We start from the raw sequence: 22,134 nt of genomic DNA, 5'->3' as shown, positions 1-22,134 counted from the left end.
AATCTCCATAGTATTTCTTCGAAGGATCATTGTGCCTGCCTGGGTTCAGAGGGACATGTTTCTGGGTCGCCTGGGTGGCTCAGTCAGTTAAGCGTCTGCCTTCAGCTCAGGTCAGGATTCCCGGGTTCGCTGGTTGAGCCCCACATCGAGTTCCCTGCTCAGCAGGGAGTCTGATTCTCTACCCCCCGCCCCCCCCCCCACGGCTTGTGCACACATTCCCTCTCAAATAAATGAGTAAAATCTTAAAAAGAAGAAGAGCAAGAACAAGTAAAAGGGCAAGGACAAGAATAAGAAGAACAAGGACAAGGGCAAGGGCATGTTTCTGATCTGCTTGGCTCACTCTTCTCCACCTGAAGCCCAGGCATTGCTGAGCAGCTCTGGTTCCCTCTTAGGCTCTATTCCCTCGACCCTGGCTGCCACACAGTGGGAACCCAGATGTAGAGCACTGGGAAGGGCAGATGCCCGAAACCAGAATTGTGCCAAAGGCAACATGTATGATGTACATAGAAGACACGTTTTTCTGGACGTGTAACCAGAGCTTGCAGAAGCCCACGGTCTCAGAATACAGACTCGTTCTGTAAGTTTTATTTGGACTTCTAATCAGTGTCAAGCCCAGTGCTGGAACTAGGGACGTGGAATAAAAGCAAAGCATCCCGGCTCAGGTTGTACTTCGCCCTCCGATGTGTGAGGCAAGCAAGGAAACAGAGGGTGACCTCGAGGTGAGATCAGCCAAGCACGCTGGGGGATACAGAGGGGAGCCCACTGGCTGGAAAAGCGATAGACACGTGGGCGGTAGGGAAGCTTTTGGGTTAAGGAGCCCATTGACTTGCATCATGAAGAAGCATCAGCAGAGTCAACATTATGGTGAAATAGTTCTTCCTGCCCCTTCAGCATCTGTACCTACAATCTCCCTGTGCTTTCATTCTGTATTTCTACAAATCGTACCTTGATTTTTCCCTTAGCTATCACTTGACTCTAAAAAAATTCTTTAAATATTTCAAAAAAAAATCTAAATATTTCCTCTTCCACCCTTTTCCTTAAAACTTGATTTGATACAAAACTGGGTAGTTCTTTGTTGTTGGAAGGGATGAGCCCGAATAAAATTCTTTAATCTTTGAAAAGCAGCTGGGAGTAGCCTAAGAGTCTTGAAAAGTTACAGAAGTCAATAATCAGTCCCCTTGGCTGAAGAAGACCTTGGACACTGGAGTTATGGACCCCGTTGTTTGAACATCACCGAGATGGGGACCCTTTCATTGAATGACAGAGATGACCGCTTCCTTGAGTGCTCCTTTGTGACAATGAGTGTGAAGGAGATGTGGACGGGCTTCTCTACCAGCTGCGTCTTAGGAGGTTACCGGCCACAAAGACCCCCAGCTTATGGGTCTTTCTGCCAGCAGACGTCAATAGGAGTATAACAGAGAGGTCTCAGAGGTCCGGACTTCAACATGAAAAAGAGGAAGAAAAATAAAATACATGTTTGAAGTCTGAAAAATCTCAATGAGTTTTTATTGAACATTAGTGCAAAGGAAAAGAGTAAATGTTGCTAATAATATTGCGGAGTTTGTGATTGCTTGACTGGGCTTGGTGCCCCGTTCTAGTTTTACTCGTTAAGAATGGGGGGGATTACGTGTTGAGACTGCCTGGCTTCCTATTTTGATGCTGCTGCTTCCTAGCCATGTGAGTTAAATTTTCTGCTTCTTCCCTTACAAGTTGGAGAAAGTGGTTCCGGTCTAATGTCCTTGTTGAGAAGAGGCCATGAGATGGTTCGTTGCGTGCACCTACAGTAGGGCCTGGAGTGAACTCAGTGGTCCGCAGTGGGGCAGAGGGTGCTGTTGGGCTGCATGGTGTGGTGTGGGGCTGGGGGATGTTGGCGGTAGTGCCTGGTGTTCTGGGGCGGCCGCCCTTCCACTCTGCCCGCGGGTTGGCAGCACTACTGAGTGCCGTGGGGCCTTAGCCTGATGCAGCAGCCAGAGGGTTGGAGAAAAAATGAGGTTGGGGCCAACCGAACTTTCTCTGGTTGGGGGAGAAGCTGGAGGAAACCAGTCTGTTTGGCAGGGTGAGGACCTGCGTACCCGGTGAGGACCTTGGGTTTTCTGGGACATACTCAGAAGATGGATGAAAAAGACACGTGGTATTCAAAAATCTGCCGACCTGTTTGAATTTGCCTAAGACTGTGAGGTGCCCCTTCTTCCATGGTGCCCTGCACTGTGTCCTTCAAGCCTTTGTTGAGTGTCAGTGGTGGATGCTGAAGGAATTGTTTCTTCTTACATCTAACCGAGAACTCCAGAAAAGATTCAGTTATGCTTCCAGAACTATCTGGCAACAGATCTTCCTCCTACTTACCCACCCTTTCATTAGTATCCCGTTCTCACACTTGGCTGGAGGATGATAAGACATGTCAACCCTATTCTTTTTTTTTTTTTTTTTGGCAGAGAGAGTGAGAGACACAAGCAGGGGGAGCAGCAGAAGGAGAGGGAGAAGCAGGCTCCTCACCAAGCAGGAATCCCGATGCGGGGCTCGATCCCAGGACTCTGGGATCATGACCTGAGCCGAAGGCAGACGCTTAACGACTGAGCCACCCAGGTGCCCTCTATTCAAAATTATTAAAGAAAAAAATAGTGAACATCTCTCTAAAGATAACTATCTTAGGATCTGTCAAGACACTTCCCATTACCAGTGGTAAAATGCGGCCATATACTCGGCAGGTATTATAACTTACTAGACCCAATAACTGGGATGAATCTCCACGGAATTATGCTGAGGGAAAAAAAAAATCCCCAAAGATTACATACTGTATGATTCATGAAATGACAAAACTAACGAAATGGAGGACAGTTGGTCAGGGGTTAAGGCTGGAGTGAAGTTGGCAGAGACACCGGTATGACAATAGAAGCAATACAAGGAATCCATGTGTGACGGAAAGTTTCTGTATCTTGTCTACAGTGACATCAGCGCTCTGGTTCTGATACTGTACTATAGTTTTACACACTGTTACCATTGGGGGAGGTTGGATAAAGGGCACACCAGATTTCTTTTTATGATTTCTTACAACTTCATATAAACTTACAATTATTAAATAAGAGTTTAGCTGAAAAAAAATCAAACCAGTGAATTTACTGTTCATTTTAAGATTTTTCTTTTCTTTTCTTTTCTTTTTTTTTTAAGATTTTATTTATTTATCTGACACAGAGAGAGCACACAAACAGGGAGCAGCAGAGGGAGAGAGGAGGGCAGGCTTCCCACCGAGCAGGGAGCCCTGTGCGGGGCTCAATCTCAGGACCCCAGGATCATGACCTGAGCTGACGCTTAACTGACTGAGCCACCCAGGCACCCCAGGATTTTTCTTTCTTTTTTTTTTTAAATATTTTATTTATTTATTTGACAGGCAGAGATCACAAGTAGGCATGGAGGCAGGCAGAGAGAGAGAGGGGGAGGCAGGCTCCCTGCTGAGCAGAGAGCCCGATGTGGGGCTCGATCCCAGGACCCTGAGGTCATGACCTGAGCCGAAGGCAGCGGCTTAACCCACTGAGCCACCCAGGCGCCCCAGGGATTTTTCTTTGTTAAATGTTTATGGCTTACCTTGGAATTCCATCCATCTTATAAAAAGATCTTGTAAAAATCATGGAAATAAAACAGCAAATGTATGAAGATACATTTGCTGTTTTATTTCCATGATTTTCTCCTCCACTAGATTTAAGCATTGTGAGAGCAGGATCTTTCCTTTTTATATGAAGCAAATACCCTAAGGCATCTAGAATTGTGTTAGCACAGAATAAGAACTTAATGCTCATCATTTCTTTCGTAATCCACTGTATTTCATAGACTTCCGGTAACCGTTAAGTAAACACATATAATGGGTTTTAATTTTTGTAACTGTATCAAGACAGCCTGCTTTACAAGTGATTGAAGCTGATTTGCATTACTTAAAGGCTTAGTAAAAAAAGCTATCACTGGAAGTTTTTCCTTTTTTAGACAAAAGGAGTAAATTCCAATAAATATCTGCAAACAAAATACAACAATGGGTGTTACATAACTTCTTTTACATAAATGAATAAAATATAATAAATACATAAATATTAAAATAATTAAATATAAAAAATTAATTAAAATAAAATAAATATAAAAATAAAATAAAACACAGCACTGGCTGTTACATTTCTACTCAAGTATCGATTTAAACAACTACAGTGCTGCAGTGGGACAGAACTAGGAGTTAAAGTACGGAGGGTCTTAACCAAACCCTGCCGCTGGTAATTTCGTGATATTTCAAGCATCACCCGATTTCTCCATGCCTCCGTGAAATGAAGTTATTGGGCTAGAAAAACACTACATTCTTTTCTAGCTCTGACATTTTGTGGTTGCATGAATGCGAGATGACTGAACATTGAACACAAAGGCTAAGCCATGTGCTTTTAAGTCCCCTAATCCTCGCTGAATTCATGTGGGTTGAACCTCCGAATCAATCACTGGGCGACCACTGTCCCTGTGGGCTCCCATGCTGCCTTCGACACCAGCCTCTTCAGTTTGTTGTTCTCTTAGTCACGCTGTCCCAGACTATTAGCTTAAGGATTAATCATGAGGACTAGCAACTCAGGGGTGAAAGGCAGTTGAGTTCATTTCTTTAGAACTAACCCCACTTCGGTATTAAATGCATTTAAATTTGTAGCCTCAAATCTAAGCCAAGTTTTTTACTCACATTTTCTTCCACCCTGGTCTTTCTTTGATAATGAATTTTCACCTGTGTCTGAAGGAAAGATTAAAAAAAAAAAAAAAGGATGGGAGAGATTGGTATATCATAATTAAAGGGCCCTAACTGAGGGTAGCCTAACAGTTAGGACCAAGGAAGACAGAGCATGTAGAAGATACAAAGTCAAGGTCAAGAGAAAGCTATTTAGTGTCTAAAGAAACTCTGTTATCTTCATTGTTATTGTTAATTCATCAGTAGATGAGTTATGCGTATTGAGAAGTTGTTACATACTAGGAACCTTACTTTTTGTGCATTTTACAAACATTATTTCACCTAATAGAATAACCCAGTTAGATAAGTCCAGTATTAATTCCTTCTTACAGATAAAAACAAACAAACTAGAATTTCAAAAGGTTGGTTATTTTGTCCCAAATTCCAAGGCCACCATGATTGCTATGGTGGTTGCTTTTGATTGCTAAGTGAGAAATGATTGCTAAATGAGAAAGGTTTAGTAATTGATCTAAGATAATACCCCTCGTGAGTGGTAGAACCAGAGTTCAGCATCTCGTTTACTCCAAAGGTCAAGATCTTCCTGCTACAATTGTACTTTGGAAGTAAAGTCATTTAAAATGTTTCCAAGTGACTGAGGGATTTGTAACCAGTTACAATTAAGGTGCCTCGCTAGACATCATTAGAATGTTGGCAACCTGTTATTATGAGAAAATATTCAAATAAACAAACTAGGGAATGAAATGAAAAAGGGAAGTATTGCAACAATGCATACAAGAAATAGGTACTAATGTCCTCAAGGGAACATAGAGGACATTAAAAATTCAAAATTGTCCAAGGGAGAACCCATGTGTATAAAATCTTTGACAATTTATGAGGAAAGATGGTAATTAATAGTCAATCTTGAAATGAGGTATTTATTCTTTAAATCTACTTAATCCCCTTTTCTGACTCTCACTAATTTAGTGAGTTTTATGCATCCCTTAGGTTTCTCTCCAGACCAAGACATATTGATCAACCTGGCTGAATATTAGGTATGTTTATGAGTTATGCTGCTGTTATTAAGGAATAGTAAAACAAAAGAAAATCATGAATACCAAGTGTAATTCATGATCCTTGATTAAGTTTTGGATCACAGGGAAAAAATGCCATCAAGGACAATAGTGAGACAATTTGAGAAAATAGTGCGTGGATTGTGTTTTGGATACTAGTATTTTGTCAATGTTAATTTTCCTGAATTAGGTAATTACTCTGTGGTTTTGATAAACTACATTGAAGAAAAACAAAACAAACCGAAACAAAAAGATATTGAAGTATTTTGGGGCAAAGGAACATGATGTCCAAGAGTTATTCTCAAAAGGGAATCTATAAAAAGAATGGGATGATAAAGTGAATGAGGGAAAATATTAGAAATTAGTTAATAAAAGATATATGGGAGTTCTTTGCACTGCTGTAGCAACTCCTCCAAAAGCTTGAAGTTATTTTAAAATAAAAAGTTAAAAAAAAAAGATGGAATTGGGAAGAAGACGAACCATAAGAGACTCTTAACCTCATGAAGCAAACTGAGGGTTGCTGGGGATTGTGGGGAGGAACAGGGTGGCTGGGTTAGGGGCATTGGTATGTGCTATGGTGAGTGCCGGGAAGGGTGTAAACCTATGATTCACAGTTCTGTACCCCCGGGGCAAATAATACAGTATATGTTCATTTAAAAAATGGGAGAAAATGAAAAAAAATTTTTCTGCTTTCATATTTGGTACATTCTTCTAGGCTTGGCAAATCTTTAAGTAAGTTACTTGAGAAAAAGTAAACAAACCAAAATCTTAAAATCTTGTGAAATCCACTGAAGGTACACCATGTCAGCCTCCTAGAACATTTCTATAAAACTCAGAGATGTTTATTTCTTAAATGAAATGAAATCCTGCTTGTGAAATTAGTGAGTACATCATACTAAATCAAACGTGTGATAAGCATTGCTATATTTTTGCCAGAGATATTTCATTTGGCAAGAAAGTTGACTTTCTAGGGGTTCTGGAATGAGCCAAAGTGTTTATGGATGTCACTGTTTTTCCCTGGGATAATCCCACCATTCAGAATCCAAGGGCCAGCTTAGAGACAGGACAGAGGGCATTCCGAAGCCCCCAGCAAGAAGTCTGTGGCCATTACTACCCTTGTGCAGAATTTCAGAGTGATAATTGGGCCATTTTGCTTTCATTTGTGTCCTGACGCAGGATTGTATCTTCCAGAATATCACAGTCCCAGCACGCTCCAAGAGTAAGTCTCTGTGCCCTCGTGGCAGTCACTGAATTTTGGCTTCTGGAGAATTCAGCCATCATCTCCAATTCTCTTCCCAGTGTACTCTTTTACCATCAAAATGGAAAGGCTCAAATGCATCTGCAGAGTATATATAAACAAGAGTTCCAAGATAAATTAGCAGATGAAGTTCTAATCGGGAACTTGTGCTTCATGTGAAAACATAACCTGGTGGTATGTGTACTTCTAAAGGTGCAAGTGAAATGAGACAAAAATAAAAATCATGCATTACCCAGGCAAAGGGGAGGTTCCTCACTCCCTCCAAGTATGTAAAGAAATGGTCAAAATCCTCTACGTTGAGTTAGCTCTATTTTGAATTGGCCACAAAAAATTTTAAGAAAAATATTTTCCTCCAATTTCTCCTTGGCTATTACAATATAATGCAGAAAGAATCATGCATTCTTAAAAAAAAAAAAATGGGGTAGGGGGGAAAAGAGGTGGGAAGCCACGAGGACATTTGAAAATCTGTGTTGTCTGATCCCTGACAATACCTCTGCCTGAACAGTTAGTTCTAACTTGGTTTGGTATTCCCCGAGCAGAAAATACTTTCTATCATGTGGATAATGAGGACAGTGATATCACATTAATGATTGCAGAACCGAATTCTTCATGATAAAATTCCTTATTATATTTTCTGTAGCACATGGGCTAATAAAATACCCTCTAACTTTTCAAGGTTGGAAGAATTACTGCCAGCATAGCTTTACAAATTGGAGGAAAAGAAAGAAAAATAATGTCTAGAGGCTCAGGACAAGCCAATATGAAACAGGTATTTTGTTTAATCCTGTAACCTCTTATTTATACAATGAAGATTTAATTTTCAAATATTTAAAGTTGCTTCTGGCTTTTGTCTTTCACCTCTTTGTTTTACATTGTAGAATGTTCTGGTGGGTTGCCATTACAATATTAACTTGTCTACCTATTAATTTATTTATGCATGGTTTTAAACACATCCCTTAAAAAAATGTAGACACTGTCTGGCTTTGGGAAAACACAGCCCTCCTCTGTATTTGGGTACTTTTTCTTTGCAATGTCCAAAGATTTTTCAGTTCTTCCCAGGCCTTTGATTCCTCCAGTTTTCAAAGTGATAATTGTGTCCCACCTCTTACAAGACAGTCTGGATTGCCAATCTTCTAGGCCCACACAGTTCTGAAAAACTTTTGCAGTTGGAGTTGAAATTATTTTGTGTCTAAGAAGCCAAAGAATTCCATTTGTTCACACATTGTGGAGCTGGACTGGGACAGCTGTTACGTTTCCTAACAATAGTGTTACTGAGGGATCTGCTACAGTAAAATGACAAGCAATTATGTTTATAAAATCTGAATCTGGAAAAAAATGTTATCCTAAACATTATTAAGCTTAAATTTTGGGTTGCTGGATTAAGAACATTTTGGAATATGTATACACAGAAAATATTCACTTATTTTTACTTTCTCTGTGGGAGCCCAGACAGAAAGTTCTTTGTATCAGGGCATAAATATGTAACTTCTTCAGTGTCCACAGAGGACAACTGTGCCAGTCGCTCCTCCTTGATCCCCAGCGCTCTCGTCAGAACACTCAGTGCTAATTTGATGCTCAGAACAGCGCCCTCCAATGTGCGTCCCTTAGTGTTAAAAGGTGTTAAGTGAGGGTAGGAGAAACGGAAAGTGTCTGGTTAAATAAATCTAGAAGAAAATCCGTATGAAACAAAACGGAACGAGGTGTAGGACTTCTCAGAATCTAGAATACACTACCGTGCAATCTGAAACCCCAAGAGAGGAAAATATGATAGAGAATTTTTCCAGTTTTTTTTTTTCCCCCCAGAGGAACATGTCCTGAGAGAATGTTACAGAAACTTTTCCCTCTTCATTCACTGCAAATCTGCTCATTTTTAAGTCTCAGATCCAGTGAAATTTCCTTCATGAGGCTCTTTTCAGTTCCCTCAGTGAAAGGTCATCCCTTCCCCTTTGGTACGTTATTACCAAGCTCTTCAGATTCCTTGAATTCTCATTCCCTTTCAATGCCCCATCATTAATTTTTTTTCTTTTTTTTTTGTATAGTGTCTTTGTTCTCCACTAAAGCAAAGCATCTTGAGGTAATGGAACATCCATTATTCACTTGTTTGTGTGGCTGTGTGTGTTTAATAACACCTAATGTAGCACCCAGAACCTTCTAGAAACTCAGTAAATGTTTGCTTAAAGACTGAAGCCACCCACCTACCTCAGATGTTTGCTGTTGATTTCAAGAATTCCTCTGGAAAGGAAAATACGTTTCTTTACCTATTAGAGAATGAGTGGATTTGACTTTTATTCTTTTTTTTTTTTTAAGATTTTATTTATTTATTTGACAGAGATTACAAGTAGGCAGATAGGCAGGCAGAGAGAGAGAGAGAGGAGGAAGCAGGCTCCCTGTCGAGCAGAGAGCCCGATGCGGGACTCCCGAAGGCAGAGGCTTAACCCACTGAGCCACCTAGGTGCCCAGACTTTTATTCTTAAATTCATCTTGATGTCCAATTTAACACTGATTTCCAGTGATAGGAAGAGTAAATAACCATACACAAAACTTCTACTTAAAAAATTCAAACCAGGGTGGCCTGGGTGGCTCAGTCAGTTGAGTGTTTGACTCTTGATTTCAGCTCAGGTCATGATCTCACTAAGGGTCATGGGATCGAACCCCCCCGCACCCACCTCCCCCTGCACCCACCCCCCCGCACTCCCCCAAGGTCCACCTCCATACTCAGTACAGAGTCTGCCTCTCCCTCTGCTCCTCCTAAGTCACGCTCTCCTTTCCCTCTCTCATATAAATAAATAGTCTTTAAAAAAATTCAGACTTAACAAAAATCATGCAAGGTTGTTTTTATTAAGCTTTATGTTTAGGTTACAGCGAAGTACTTCAGGCATTACTTCCTTTGACAAGCAGACACGACATTCTAGGCGACATCTCAACAAACTCCAGTGACTTCACAACTACTGGGAACAGAACAGATCTATTCTGCAGTTCAAAGGTGTGTTAAGGACTTTATGGGGTCATTAGAGAAAGAAGCTACATGACAACTGGTCCTCTTCTAGAACATGATTATCCTGGACAAGTAGCTACAAAGAGAAGTGCATGGGCATTACAGAGTTTGGAGAGCTCTTACATCAGATCCGTCCTTTTTTTTACAGATAGGACTTGGGGGCGGGGGGGGTCACATATCAGAAGAGAAAAGATTCTTTCAGAATAAGCTACATGTCAAGTTTTCTATGTGTAGTTTTAATGCTAATATGATTAGCTGATGTTTAAGAAAAATCAAGAACAGAACAGTTTTGTATTTAAAACCCACTACAATATATTAGTGACTGTAGGAGATGCTTAGTCATTGAGGATGCTTCGCTCCGTTCTTGTGCTTTCTTTATGAGTTCTTCTGAGAAATTTTCATTGTGACCGTCTTGACCTCTGTGTATTCGTGGAGACCATATTCTCCCCTGGAGAGAGGGGGAGAAACCCACAGAAGTTAACACAGTAGTGCAAATGGACCATGGTCCATGGTTTAGTATAGATTTGTTCTTGCCTATCTGGCTAGGGACAATGGAAAATATTTTCTGAGTACGGAAGCATTTCAAATAGTAGCCAGCCAACCAGAAGATATCTGGTCTTACATAAATCCCCTTGTGGGGAACCTTTTAAAGCTCTTTTTATTATTTTGCATTTTAAATGACTATGTGCGTTCTGTTGATTTTCACATAAATTGTCTAGTTTTGACATTGTTCTGCTTGACTATAAACAAGCTCACCACAAAAAAAAACAAAAAACCAGATAGTGCAGTCCAACAAGAATTGTAACATTTCTAGTTTAGGTTCGAATAAATAAAAGAGATATAGTACAAGAGGAGAAGTCGTAATATATAATCACTTGAGTGGTGCAGTAAAACTATAAATTCAAGTGGAGCTTAGCTCAGCATTTTTATTGTGTGTGATTGGCCCAGAAGTGATGACGGGGCATTTTCATGCTAACGTGCCCTGATAGAGTTTGAAACATTTTCTAGCTGTATGTAGTTTTAGTAGTATCTCTTGATTTGGGGGAAAACAAAACAAAACAAAAATACCGACCTTTATTGTTAGAGTTTGTTTCTTTTTTGTTTGGAGAGAGAGAAGAGAGAGTTCATTGGCCCAAATTCAGACCTTTGGGCTTTTTGTGGTTTCAGGGTTTTTCTATTCATTCAGCCCCTGCCATTTGCTTATCTAACTCTTAAACCCAACCCAAATGATCAAGAACTAACCTGAGTCAACCAGTTAGCATCCTGGTACCCGTTATTGGGTTTACGGAGAGCTCCTACCAGTTTTGGAAACCGTAATTTACTCTCTTTTGAAGAAATGACTAAAAGCCTTGGGTTCGTTATTCTCTATATTGTTTTGGTGAGAGGACTCGCACGTACGTAGCGGCACTCTCAAAATCCTAAGTCGGGCACATGCAGGCTGACGGGAAAATGATCTCGATCTCTTCCCTCCCCTCCCTTCTGGTGATGGAGACAGGTATGTAGAAGACAACTTCTTCTCGTGGTAACCTAATCCTCTTAACGCTGATTATTTTCTTGGGCAATTAAGCTTCTGAAAATACCTTCTGTAAGCTTCAATGAACATGTTCTTCAAAGTAATTAAAGGACTTAGCCTCAGTTGTCTGAAACCCATTAAAGGATAATATCTTAGTAAGTATTTTATCTCACAAAGTTAGATAAATTAACGCATGATTTTTGCCAATGGGCTTTCCATTGTATTTCGGGTGACATGGACACTTGAAACTCTCAGGAGAGTAATACGTGTGGTTATTGTCCTACTCCGGCTGAACTAAGTCCTGCTCCTAAGTATCCCGACGCATAGGCATTCCTGTGTCTGCGATACAACACAAACACATTTGTTTGCATTTCTCTCTGTCTTGCCGCTCTGTGGGCTACTGGTTCTGTGCTTCTAAAATCCTCAAGGTACCAGTCACCGGGACCTTGTTCGAATGCTGATTCTGTTTCAGTAGGTCTGGAGAGAGGCCCGAGATTTCTCTTTCCAGCAAACCTCTGTGGGACCCTCTTGCATCTCACCCGGGTCCACGCTGTAGTGATAAGATCCCGGTAAGCAAGTTACAACTTTCTCTCTCTGTCCCCAGAACACAGCCTGGTGCCACTTCAGTGGGCACGAGGATAATGTTCGCTACCCTGACTTGGAGCATATAACCGAACAAATAGATTCATGTGCTTTCTCTGGAAGTCCGGTAGTTTATAGCACTTTCAGGCTCCCCTTTCCTGCAAGGGACGGGAGGAAAGCAATCTCTTGTGAGGTGCTAAGAACTGATTAAGTTTGCGGCCGTATACTAGTAAAGTCTCCAGTGACTTCGTTCACTCAAGTAAAAATGAGCACAGTTACACAAAGGAAGGAGTTTCTACCGTTTGACTCAGTCCAGCGCCAGCACCATGAACGGAAACCAATCCCAAGTTCAGGGACTTAGTATTACCACCATGCTGAGGTCTGCGCACCGTTTGTCTTGGCTCTTTGAGGACTCTGTTCCCAACTGATCAATTCACCCTTCTGTCTTTAAGGATAAATTGTAATTGAACTCTTGGGAGTCACGTAAGTTTGCTGCTTCAGTAATTCTCTTTAAACATCTTGCAGGAAATGACTTGTTAATTAAGCTGGCCAAATTTGGGTTCAGGTAGACATTAATAGCATCCTCAGCCAGAATTTTTGCAGTAAAAAAATGACAGTATAACGCTTCTTTGTATTTACATAGATGTAGAAGGAAATTATATGCACGTAACAGAATTTTAAGAAATTATTGATGTTTGATCTTTATTTTTCCATTTCCCTCTCTTACTTGATTTCCTTATGCCTCAACCTTAAAGTTGGACCAAACTGTATTCATCAAAATTGATATATTTGGTCTGCTTTCGTCATTTTGTCCCTTATGATTGTTTTGTCTTCAGCGTTCTTAGGGAAATGTGTTAGGTAGCTGGGCCAAGAACCAGTTAACTCTCCTTTAGAATACAGCTTGTATAGCTTATATTTGTACAGAATACAAATTACAGCTTTTTGTACAGTAATTAGTTAGTTCTGTTAAGGGACTCTGTAATAATGGATGTTACAAAGAAAAGGAACGAGGGAAGGAACCATTTGCCGAGGCCCCACCTGGTGACAGAATGCTGTGGGGTGGACACACAGTGTGTCGCTGGCCTCTCAAACAGCCATCTTAAGAGGCTTGTTAGCATTTCCATCTTAAATAGGAAGGAACAGAGGCTCAAAAGTGGGACAACTTGAAACAGATGGTATGGCTAGCAAGAGGTGCAGCTGGGATTCTTGTGCAGGTCGGCTAGGATCCCATAACGCTTCCTCTACGACGCCATGTTCTTTTTACAAGATGAGCTCGTAAAAAGCTCATTCTCTCCCCATCAACATTCTAAAGATACCCATGGTTTTTCACTGCTTCCTCAACAAAAGGTAAGCCAATTTTCTTGAATGCAAGACTTCTTAATCTGTATCCTATTTAACTCTGAAATCATACTCTCCAACCCCATAAATCCCCACCAGCCATCAAAATTCACTAACTCCCCACCCCCTAGCCCCACGCAGTGCGCCACATGTAACCTCAGGAACGCTCCCTTCTCTGCTTCCTGACATCTGACATTTGTTTCATGGCCTAGATCAAGTCCTGTGTTTTCTGTGCTGTCTTTTCTGTCAGCTGCCAGTAAGTTCTTATTCACTGAGTTCCCACAAGGGTTAAAACTATGGAATCTTCAGTATGGAAAGGAGCTCACTGAGTCTCTGCAGTGTGTTCCCCCCGTCCTGTTCCCACCACGACTACTGATCATATTGGACAGACAAAATCGTGAGAGGTAAAGCAATGCCATGAATGTTACACTCTGGTGGTGCCCAGATTTTCTGTCCCTCAGTGCTGTGCTCTGCATTTTATCTGCTTTTCTACCTCCACGACTTACGAACCCCTTGTCTACGACTGTTCACTTCACAGTGTGAGGAGAGGAGATTCTGTTGCACAACTTATCCTTTTAGAAATTCTTGCTGCCACCACAGTTACATGGAGGATGGGTTGGGGTATCGCATGTCTCTAACTCCTGGGCCCTGATATACAGAGCGAATGCTTAGTGAACATATTGAGAAGGAGGATGAATCATTTTATGACTCTTCCTTTCTACTGGCTCCCTGAAGATGATTGCTTCATTGTAATTTTGCTGATTTATTTAAACGACAAAGTAGATGCCTATTTAATGCATTCATGACCTTTAGAAACTGAGGCTCATTCTTACTTGCTATTTACAGAATGAGTAGCTTTCCTACGCTTGATTCCATGAGGTCTGTATAGGATGTGTCTTTATTCTTTATGACTTTTAAAACATATCGATAAATACAAGAAAATTTTGAGATGAAATGGTTAAAACCGTTTGAACAACATTAACCAAATATATTGCTACCACTTTCTGTGTATACATATGTATATGTACGTTTTTAAAGAGTCTATATACCCAGGTTTCAAAAGCAACTTGAAGCCTTGTAAATGAATTTATATATATGTTCTCAATCTAGTCATGACTATAAAACATCTTTTCCGTCGTTAAATTTCCTTTTCAGTTTATATTTTAGTGCAAAAAGAACTAATTTGGGTAATTTAAAATTTTAGATTCCATATCAAAATATTCCCACAAATGAGAAACTTCTTACACTGAGCTTTTTGAGATAAAGACACTAATTTACTTTTTAAAGAGGTATATTCAAATGACTAGAGTGTCATTATATTTTCATATTTCTTAGTCATCAATGTGTAGTTTTGCTTCCGTTTTAGAAATACTTCCCAGATAGATTCCATTCTTATACATAGCAAGAAACTCTAAAAGTAGGCAACATTTCAGTAACCAACGTAAAGTGCTTAGTGTGGTCCCTCATGAGTAGTAGGAGCGTAATATGTTACAGTTCCCTTCTGCCAACACTTTCTTGCACTTATGGGCTAAATCCAGCATTTAAAAGCTATTTGACAGTACGAATCTCTAGGAAAGAACAGAGGCAGGTTTTAATTCAAGTAGCAAGTACGGATCGATTTGCTGGAATGACAGTCATTTTGATCAAGGGAAGCATTTATCTGAATAGAAAGTTATTCTTACAGTTCTCTTCCGTTTCCGGACATCTTGAATCCACCGAAGGGACACTGGGCAGATACCACGCTATAGCAATTCACCCTGGGAAAAGAAGAAGTATACTGTAGATCCTAACTGACAAAATAACTCCTGAATCTGGAATGTTAGCAACCTTAACAACCCTGCTGATTTCAATACAACATACTCATTGTTATTTTTTTTAAAGCAGTAGTATAAATTAGAATGCAGTAACGTGTATGTACTGCCTAGAAAGAAAGAGAATGGTGCAGCTGTGTGTGTGGACAGTCCTTCTGGTGTAGCGGATTGTGTCCCTGAGAAACTGTAGTTTGATTTATAGATGACAGAACAGCCCATAAGCCATAGGAGAAAGGACATGGTTTGCCAGAGAACTGGTGTGGTGGGGTGGGTGTTTTTCACTGCCTATATTCATAAGTTTTATAAATCCCTTGAGGATTGTGTACGTAAAAGGCTAGAATCAGTTATCTTTCGCAATTGTAATATTTATCACATGATAAAAAGTTCACTTTTTCCATTAATTGTTTTAATAAATTACTTTAACGGGCCTTAGTAGGAGTTGGATTTCACTATTGATTTGTTTATCCCTTGCCATATTTCATAAAATATTTAAAAGATAGTCCATGAACAAACATAATTACAAGAACATGACTAATTAGAAGTGAAGGAAAAATGATGATGAAAGTTCAAGACAAGAAAAAGAATACAGTTTTGCAGGGCATAAGCAATTTGTTTAACTTTCAATCTCCTGATGGCCAAGGTGAACAGCAAAATTTAATGACCTATATGATTCTCATTATACATAAGGAGAAAAAACACAATTTAAAGGAAAACAAGGTTCTTTTAAAATATTTCCTCTCCGGGGCGCCTGGGTGGCTCAGTGGGTTAAAGCCTCTGAGCTTTAAAGACCTCTGCCTTCGGCTCAGGTCATGATCCCAGGGTCCTGGGATCGAGCCCCGCATCGGGCTCTCTGCTCAGCGGGGAGCCTGCTTCCTCCTCTCTCTCTCTGCCTGCCTCTTTGTCTACTTGTAATCTCTGCCTGTCAAATAAAATAATAAATAAAAAAAAATCTTTTAAAAAAATTTATAAAATAACATCCCTTTGATGTTACCATAATAGGAGAACAACAATGTGACCCCTAGATACACTGTATGATGCACGGACGTCTGACTGTGAACGTGATCCGGAGACAATACTCAGACGTCCCCTCAGTTAAAGCATGTACTGTCCAAATTCCCAGAGCTCCACATATCCCACCGGACCACAGTTTCTTCCAAGTCTCTCCTTCTGTAGCAGGGTTCCTTAAATAAATGTATGCTTTCAAAACACAACTTGTTTCAGCTTTAATTGTTCTTCTGCAAAGCTAGGTCCCTATTCTGAAATGATGAGTAAAATCAACCCTGGGATTCAATGATTATCCTGAAACACCAAGTGGAAACTATGCCTGGGACCATGCCAGAACTAGAATTATGTTCTAGAATAAATAGCAGTAAGAATATGCCTCTGTTTTAATAACAGAGGAATTCCTGACTGGGGATTTCCACACCACTGGGCAGAATGATGTCATATGCTCAGTCTACTCGAGCAGGCATATCACATTCCAAAGTTAAAAACCTGAAACTTGTCCTTGTTAAGAGGTGCAGAAAATGAGTTTGCTCTTTTGACCCTATACTGGAAATGAAACTATTTAAGTCATTGGAGAAATAACGAATACTCAGAGAAAACCATTAATTTCAAAATAATCAGCTTTGCCAGTTGATTCTCTTTCCACAGCCTTTTCTCGTTATGAAGGAGGGAGGTTCCAAGCTCAAGACCCCTGGCTGTGCCCCCTTAGTACCCGGGGGATACTGAGGAAGGTGTCTAGCTTCTCGGAGCATATATTTTCTCCTCTGTACAATGGAAGTGGAAATATCTCACCAGGTTATTATTTTTTAAAAATAGAATGTCCTTCTGATAGTGGTTAGTGTGTAGTAAGTTTTTAGTAATTGGAGATAATATACATACATCTAATAGTAATGCTGAACCTTATTAATAATTTTATCATAGGAAAATTACACTTCAACCACTAGCCCTCCTGGTTATTTAAGAATTTGCTTGATTTTAAGTCTCTGACAGAAAACATTACTACAGAAAGAATCATTTTAGCATTTTCTGTGTTCTAGTTGCACAAAGAATCACATGGGAGCTTTGAAAAATACTCCTTACATAAAAGTCCCCATTCAGTCCCAGAGATTGGTACAACTGATGGATTTGAGGGTCACCGCCTCTGTCCAGTTTAATTTTTAAAACTCCCCAGATGACTCCAAGGCACAGCCAGGGCTGAGAATCACTACTTTTGAGTCAAGTAGCTCTGCATCTCAGCTTTGATCAATGACTTAACGTCACTAATTAACAAGTAGGGACCACATCAAACTAAAAAACTTCTCCATGGCAAAGGAAACCATTACCAGAATGAAAAGACAATCTATATTGAATGGGAGAAGATATCTTCAAATCATGTCTAATGAGAGACTGACCTCCAGACTACATAAAGAACTCATACAACAAACAATCAAAAAACAGTCCAACAAACAAAATGGGGAGAAGGATCTACATAGACATTTTCCCAAAGAGGATATGCAAATGGCCAACAGGCACATGAAAAGATGCTCAACATCACTCATTATCAGGGAAATGCAAATTGAAACCACTTGAGAGATTACTTCACTCCTGTCAGAATGACTAGTTTCAAAAGGATAAGAAATCACCGTGTTGGGGAGGACACAGAGGAAAAGGAACTCTCTTGTGCAGTTGGTAGATGTGGAAATTGGTGCAGCCACTATGGAAAATAGCATGGAAGTAACTCGAAAGATTAAAAATAGAATTGTCCTATGATCCAGCAATTCTACTGCTGAATATTTACCCAAAGGAAATAAAAACATCTCTTTAAAGACATATATGCACCCTATGTTAATTGCAACATTATTTGCAATAGCCAAGATACGGAAACAACCAAAGTGTCCATTAACAGATGAACGGATAAAGAAGATGTGAGAATGTGTACATTGGAATACTACTCGGCCATAAAAAAGAAGGAAATCCTTGCCATTGGTGACAACACGGATGGACCTTGAAGGTATTATACTAAATAAAAGAAGTCAGAGAAAAATAGATACTGTGACTTCACTTACGTGTGGAATCTAAAACACAAAACGTATAGAGGTACTCACTTCCAGGTATAAAATAAGTAAGTCATGGGGACATAACGTACAGCGTGGCAACTGTAGTACATAATTTTGTACTGCATATTGGATAGTTGCCAAGACAGTAAATCTTAAAATTTCTCATCACAAAAAAATAATTAGTTTTGGAGAAGAACTGATGATAATCAGACTTATTGTAGTCATCACTTTGCAGTGTATACAAATATCAAATTATTGTGTCATACCCCTGAAAATACTACAGTGTCAATACCTCAAAAAACGATAGGTAAATAAGGAAAGAACAAAGTTCAAAGTAACATGTTAATGTGACTAACATTGAAAAGATGATGTTATGCGCTTTGGACTTACCACACTGTCCCAGCCTGCAGAGCAGAGGAGACTGTGATGGCTTTGTCAATATCTTTGGTAAAGATTCCTGCTGATAAGCCATAAAAAGTGTTATTTGCTCTCTTGATCACGTCATCTAAAGATTTGAACTTCATGATTTGCTGCACTGGTCCAAATATCTATACCATAAAAAATGAAAGAAATCAAAGTAACAGGTTAAAACTAAATGTTTTTCAATGGTATTATAGTTTTATTCCCCTACAAGCTATCATAAATTAAATAAAAAAAAAAAAAAAGAAACCCCTCTGTCCACAAGGTAGATTATTTATAATTCCTAAATGCAAACTAGCCTTTCCTAGTTATATAGTTACATGTCATATCTCTGGATTACATCTTCTTAACATTAATTACCTTGTGCTCACCAAATATTTAATTGCAATATATTTGTCTAGGAAAATTAGGAAGTACAAGAGCTGAAAACAGGGCCAAGAGCATATAGAGCGTGAGGAGTCATATGGGGGATAAGTGTGATTTTCAAATATATGGATGGTTCTTATGTGGAAGAGGGCACAGTGAAGCTATGAGGCCAACAAGCAGAACATACCAGGAGGGATTCATGTGTTGCCAGAGGCAAAACTTTCTAATGCTTAGCATTGTCCAAACATGGAAAAGCCCAAGAAATAATAGATTACCTAGCGATGATGCTGTTTAAAGAGACACTGGCTGGCCACTGGCCAGGAGCAAACCAATGGACATAGTGAGTTTGGAGAAATGGGCTTAAGAGAGCCTTCTAGTTTGAAGAGCCCATCTATATCTAACAGTAACCAGCCACCTAAGCTCTACGGATCTCAGTCGCCTCATCTATAAATTTGACTTGTGACCTAAATTATTCATAATCCTCCTCCTAACATTAACACCCTATCACTTTTTAACAGAACGGTTCCCACATGCTCCATGGGATTCTGTGCTATTAGGTTAAGTGGGACTGGGTGGTAACGAGGTTAGTACGAGCAACGGTTGGTCACACAGAGCGGGGAGTGGTGGTCATGAGGAACAGATGACACTCTCAAGCTGCCTTGAACTAGCCACGTGAGCTGCCTCCTTTCTACTTTGGGCCTTGGGTTTTTATCTACTACTTAGGATGATAACAGAAACATATATCACAGTTGGCTCAAAGGAGAGCTCAAGATACAAAAGGCATAAAGATGTAAAAAGATTCAAAAAAGTTTGACATGTTATATTCACACGGTCATAAAATACATACAATACGCAGAAACGGAAAACAACTACCATGCCATTATTTAAGAAAATTATTAGATCAGAATTTTCAATTCAAAATGTTGAATTTTATTTAGTTGCCAATGATTAAAACATAATGTAGAAATTATACACCGGATAAATATTCTGAGATTTTTTTTTAGAAAAATAATACCAGTCTTGCGGTGCCTGAGTGCCTCAGTGGGTTAAAGCCTCCCTTCAGCTCAGGTCATGATCTCAGTGTCCTGAGATCGAACCCTGCATCGGGCTCTCTGCTCAGTGGGGAGCCTGCTTCCCCCTCTCTCTCTGCCTGCCTCTCTGCCTACTTGTGATCTCTGTCTGTCAAATAAATAAAATCTTGTGCTTGCCTCAGCAGCACATATACAAATAAATAAAATTAAAAAAAATAAGAAAAGAAAAATAATACCAGTCCAAATAGGTGAAAATAATAAAAGAGAGTATTTGTCTCTGGGAAGAAAAGACCACATACAGGCTCTCTTCTTATATTGGAGAGATTCCACGATAAGAAAACAATATATTGACACTTCTCTCAAGAGGCTGTGAGAATTAAATGAGAATATTTTGTGTTTATATTAAATATATTTATATAAACATTTATATAAACATATAGACTAAACTTTACAAAAATGAATAGGAATGTCAGAAATATAAATCTGTATATCACGTAAATAAAACATTTGTATTTCTGTTATTTCATAGGAATATACTTGTGTTTTACATTGACTATAAGGCACTTAGCACTATACCTGGCACATAGTTAGCAATCATTAAATGGTTCTCATTATTAATAAAAGCAATCAAACAAAGCAAGCAAACAAAAGCAATCAGACCAATATCCCTCAAACTGTAGACGAATATCAAACTATAGACCAATATCAACTACTGCAAATATTCCTTAAAAGTGTTAGCAAATAGTATTCAGCAATACCTACAAAGAGCTATACACCATCACCACGTGGGAAACATTCCAGAGATACACGGCTGGTTCAGTATGCAAAAATCAATCAATGCAAGACACCACATTGGTAGAATGGAAAAAAAAAAACAAAAAAAACAAAACCCACAGAATCGTCTCAGTTGATGCAGAAAAAGCATTTGACAAAATCCATCCTCCTTTTCCTCTCAACAAATTGGGAATCGGAAGGCACTTCCAAAACCTGATTAAGGGCATTTATGAAAAATCTCACAGCTAATATCATACTCAGTGGCAAAGAGTGAACGTTTTTCCGCTCTGACAGGGAACAAAGCAAAGATGCTCACTCTTGCTACTCTTAGTCAACATAATGCCAGGATTCTAGCAAACGAAAAAGACAAGCAAAAGAAAAAGCATACAGATGAGAAGGAATATCCTTTTTCCTATTTGTAGATGACATAACTGTCTACATACAAATTCCCAAGAAATCTCTAAAAACCTCCTAGAATTTCTGAGTCCAGCAACATCAAGAAAATATCCAAAATCAGTTACATCTGTTTATACTAGCAATAAGCATATGCGTACCAGAATTAAAGATTCTACTTACAATAGCTCAAAAAAATACTTAGGCATAAATTCATAAAACATGTTTAGGGCTCACACACCGAAAACTATAAAATCTTTATGAAAGAAATCATGGAAGGTATAAATAAAGACACAGGCCATGTTCAATGACTGCTAGAGTCTATGCATTCAAGGCGTTAATTCTCACCAGATTGATAGACATGTTTAACACAATTTCTCTAAAAATTCCAGTAAGATTTTTTAAAATATATGTAGGCAAGCTTATTCTAAAGTTTATATGGAAAAGCAAGGGAACGAGGGTAGCTAAAACAATTCTGAAGAAGAATGAAGTGAGAGGATTCAGTCTTCCCAATTTCAAGAGAACTGCTCTGCAATAAAAATAAACAAACTCTCCTGAGATGCAACAATTTAGATGAATCTGTAGAAAATTAAGCCGAGTGAAAAAAAAAAAATCAATTCCGAAGGGTTGCACGGAGTATGAGTCCACTTATGCAAAATTCTTGAAATGACAAAATTATAGAACTGGAAAACAGATTAGTGGTTAAGGGAAAGCTGGGGGTTAAGGAGCTGGGGGGGGGGGGTAGAGGAGGGACAGGGGTTTGGCCCTTAAAGAAACATGAGGGATTCAGGTGCAGATGAAACGTTCCGTTTTGTCCGTTTCAATGTCAACATACTTGCTGTGATATTATGCTATAGTTTGCGA

At 39.4% G+C, this 22,134-nt stretch overlaps 1 protein-coding gene and 2 long non-coding RNA genes across 5 annotated transcripts in view; 2 read left to right on the top strand and 1 right to left on the bottom strand.

The window, feature by feature from the left end:
- The window catches only part of LOC116570881, a 34,362-nt gene extending 31,941 nt beyond the window's left edge, over nt 1-2,421 (top strand). The window contains exon 7 of the long non-coding RNA XR_004277590.1: nt 2,056-2,421. This is a non-coding gene — a long non-coding RNA (uncharacterized LOC116570881). The remainder of the gene's footprint in view (nt 1-2,055) is intronic.
- Nucleotides 2,422-2,568: 147 nt separating this feature from the next.
- On the top strand, nt 2,569-9,322 carry LOC116571007. 3 transcript variants are annotated; one of them, XR_004277649.1, is made up of 3 exons: nt 2,569-2,583; nt 5,684-5,730; nt 6,925-7,409. It is a non-coding gene; the product is annotated as an uncharacterized LOC116571007 (long non-coding RNA). The 3 variants fall into 3 exon arrangements; XR_004277650.1 differs by lacking the exon at nt 2,569-2,583 and adding an exon at nt 7,683-9,322 and having other exon boundaries at nt 4,150-5,730; nt 6,925-6,967; XR_004277648.1 differs by lacking the exon at nt 2,569-2,583 and having other exon boundaries at nt 4,150-5,730.
- A 503-nt stretch (nt 9,323-9,825) lies between these two features.
- ALDH1A1 (aldehyde dehydrogenase 1 family member A1) overlaps nt 9,826-22,134 on the bottom strand; it is a 52,370-nt gene continuing 40,061 nt past the window's right edge. Inside the window, exons 11-13 of the mRNA XM_032306349.1 lie at nt 18,677-18,834; nt 15,117-15,191; nt 9,826-10,449 (exon numbers count right to left, since the gene is read on the bottom strand). Of these exons, the coding sequence (XP_032162240.1) occupies nt 10,377-10,449; nt 15,117-15,191; nt 18,677-18,834 (306 nt within the window). The 3' untranslated portion in view covers nt 9,826-10,376. The remainder of the gene's footprint in view (nt 10,450-15,116; nt 15,192-18,676; nt 18,835-22,134) is intronic.

Source organism: Mustela erminea, chromosome 12 (genome assembly GCF_009829155.1).
Source record: "Mustela erminea isolate mMusErm1 chromosome 12, mMusErm1.Pri, whole genome shotgun sequence".
NCBI lineage: Eukaryota > Metazoa > Chordata > Mammalia > Carnivora > Mustelidae > Mustela > Mustela erminea.
Note: the sequence above shows the minus strand (reverse complement) of the source record. Positions and strands in the feature narration are given on the sequence as shown.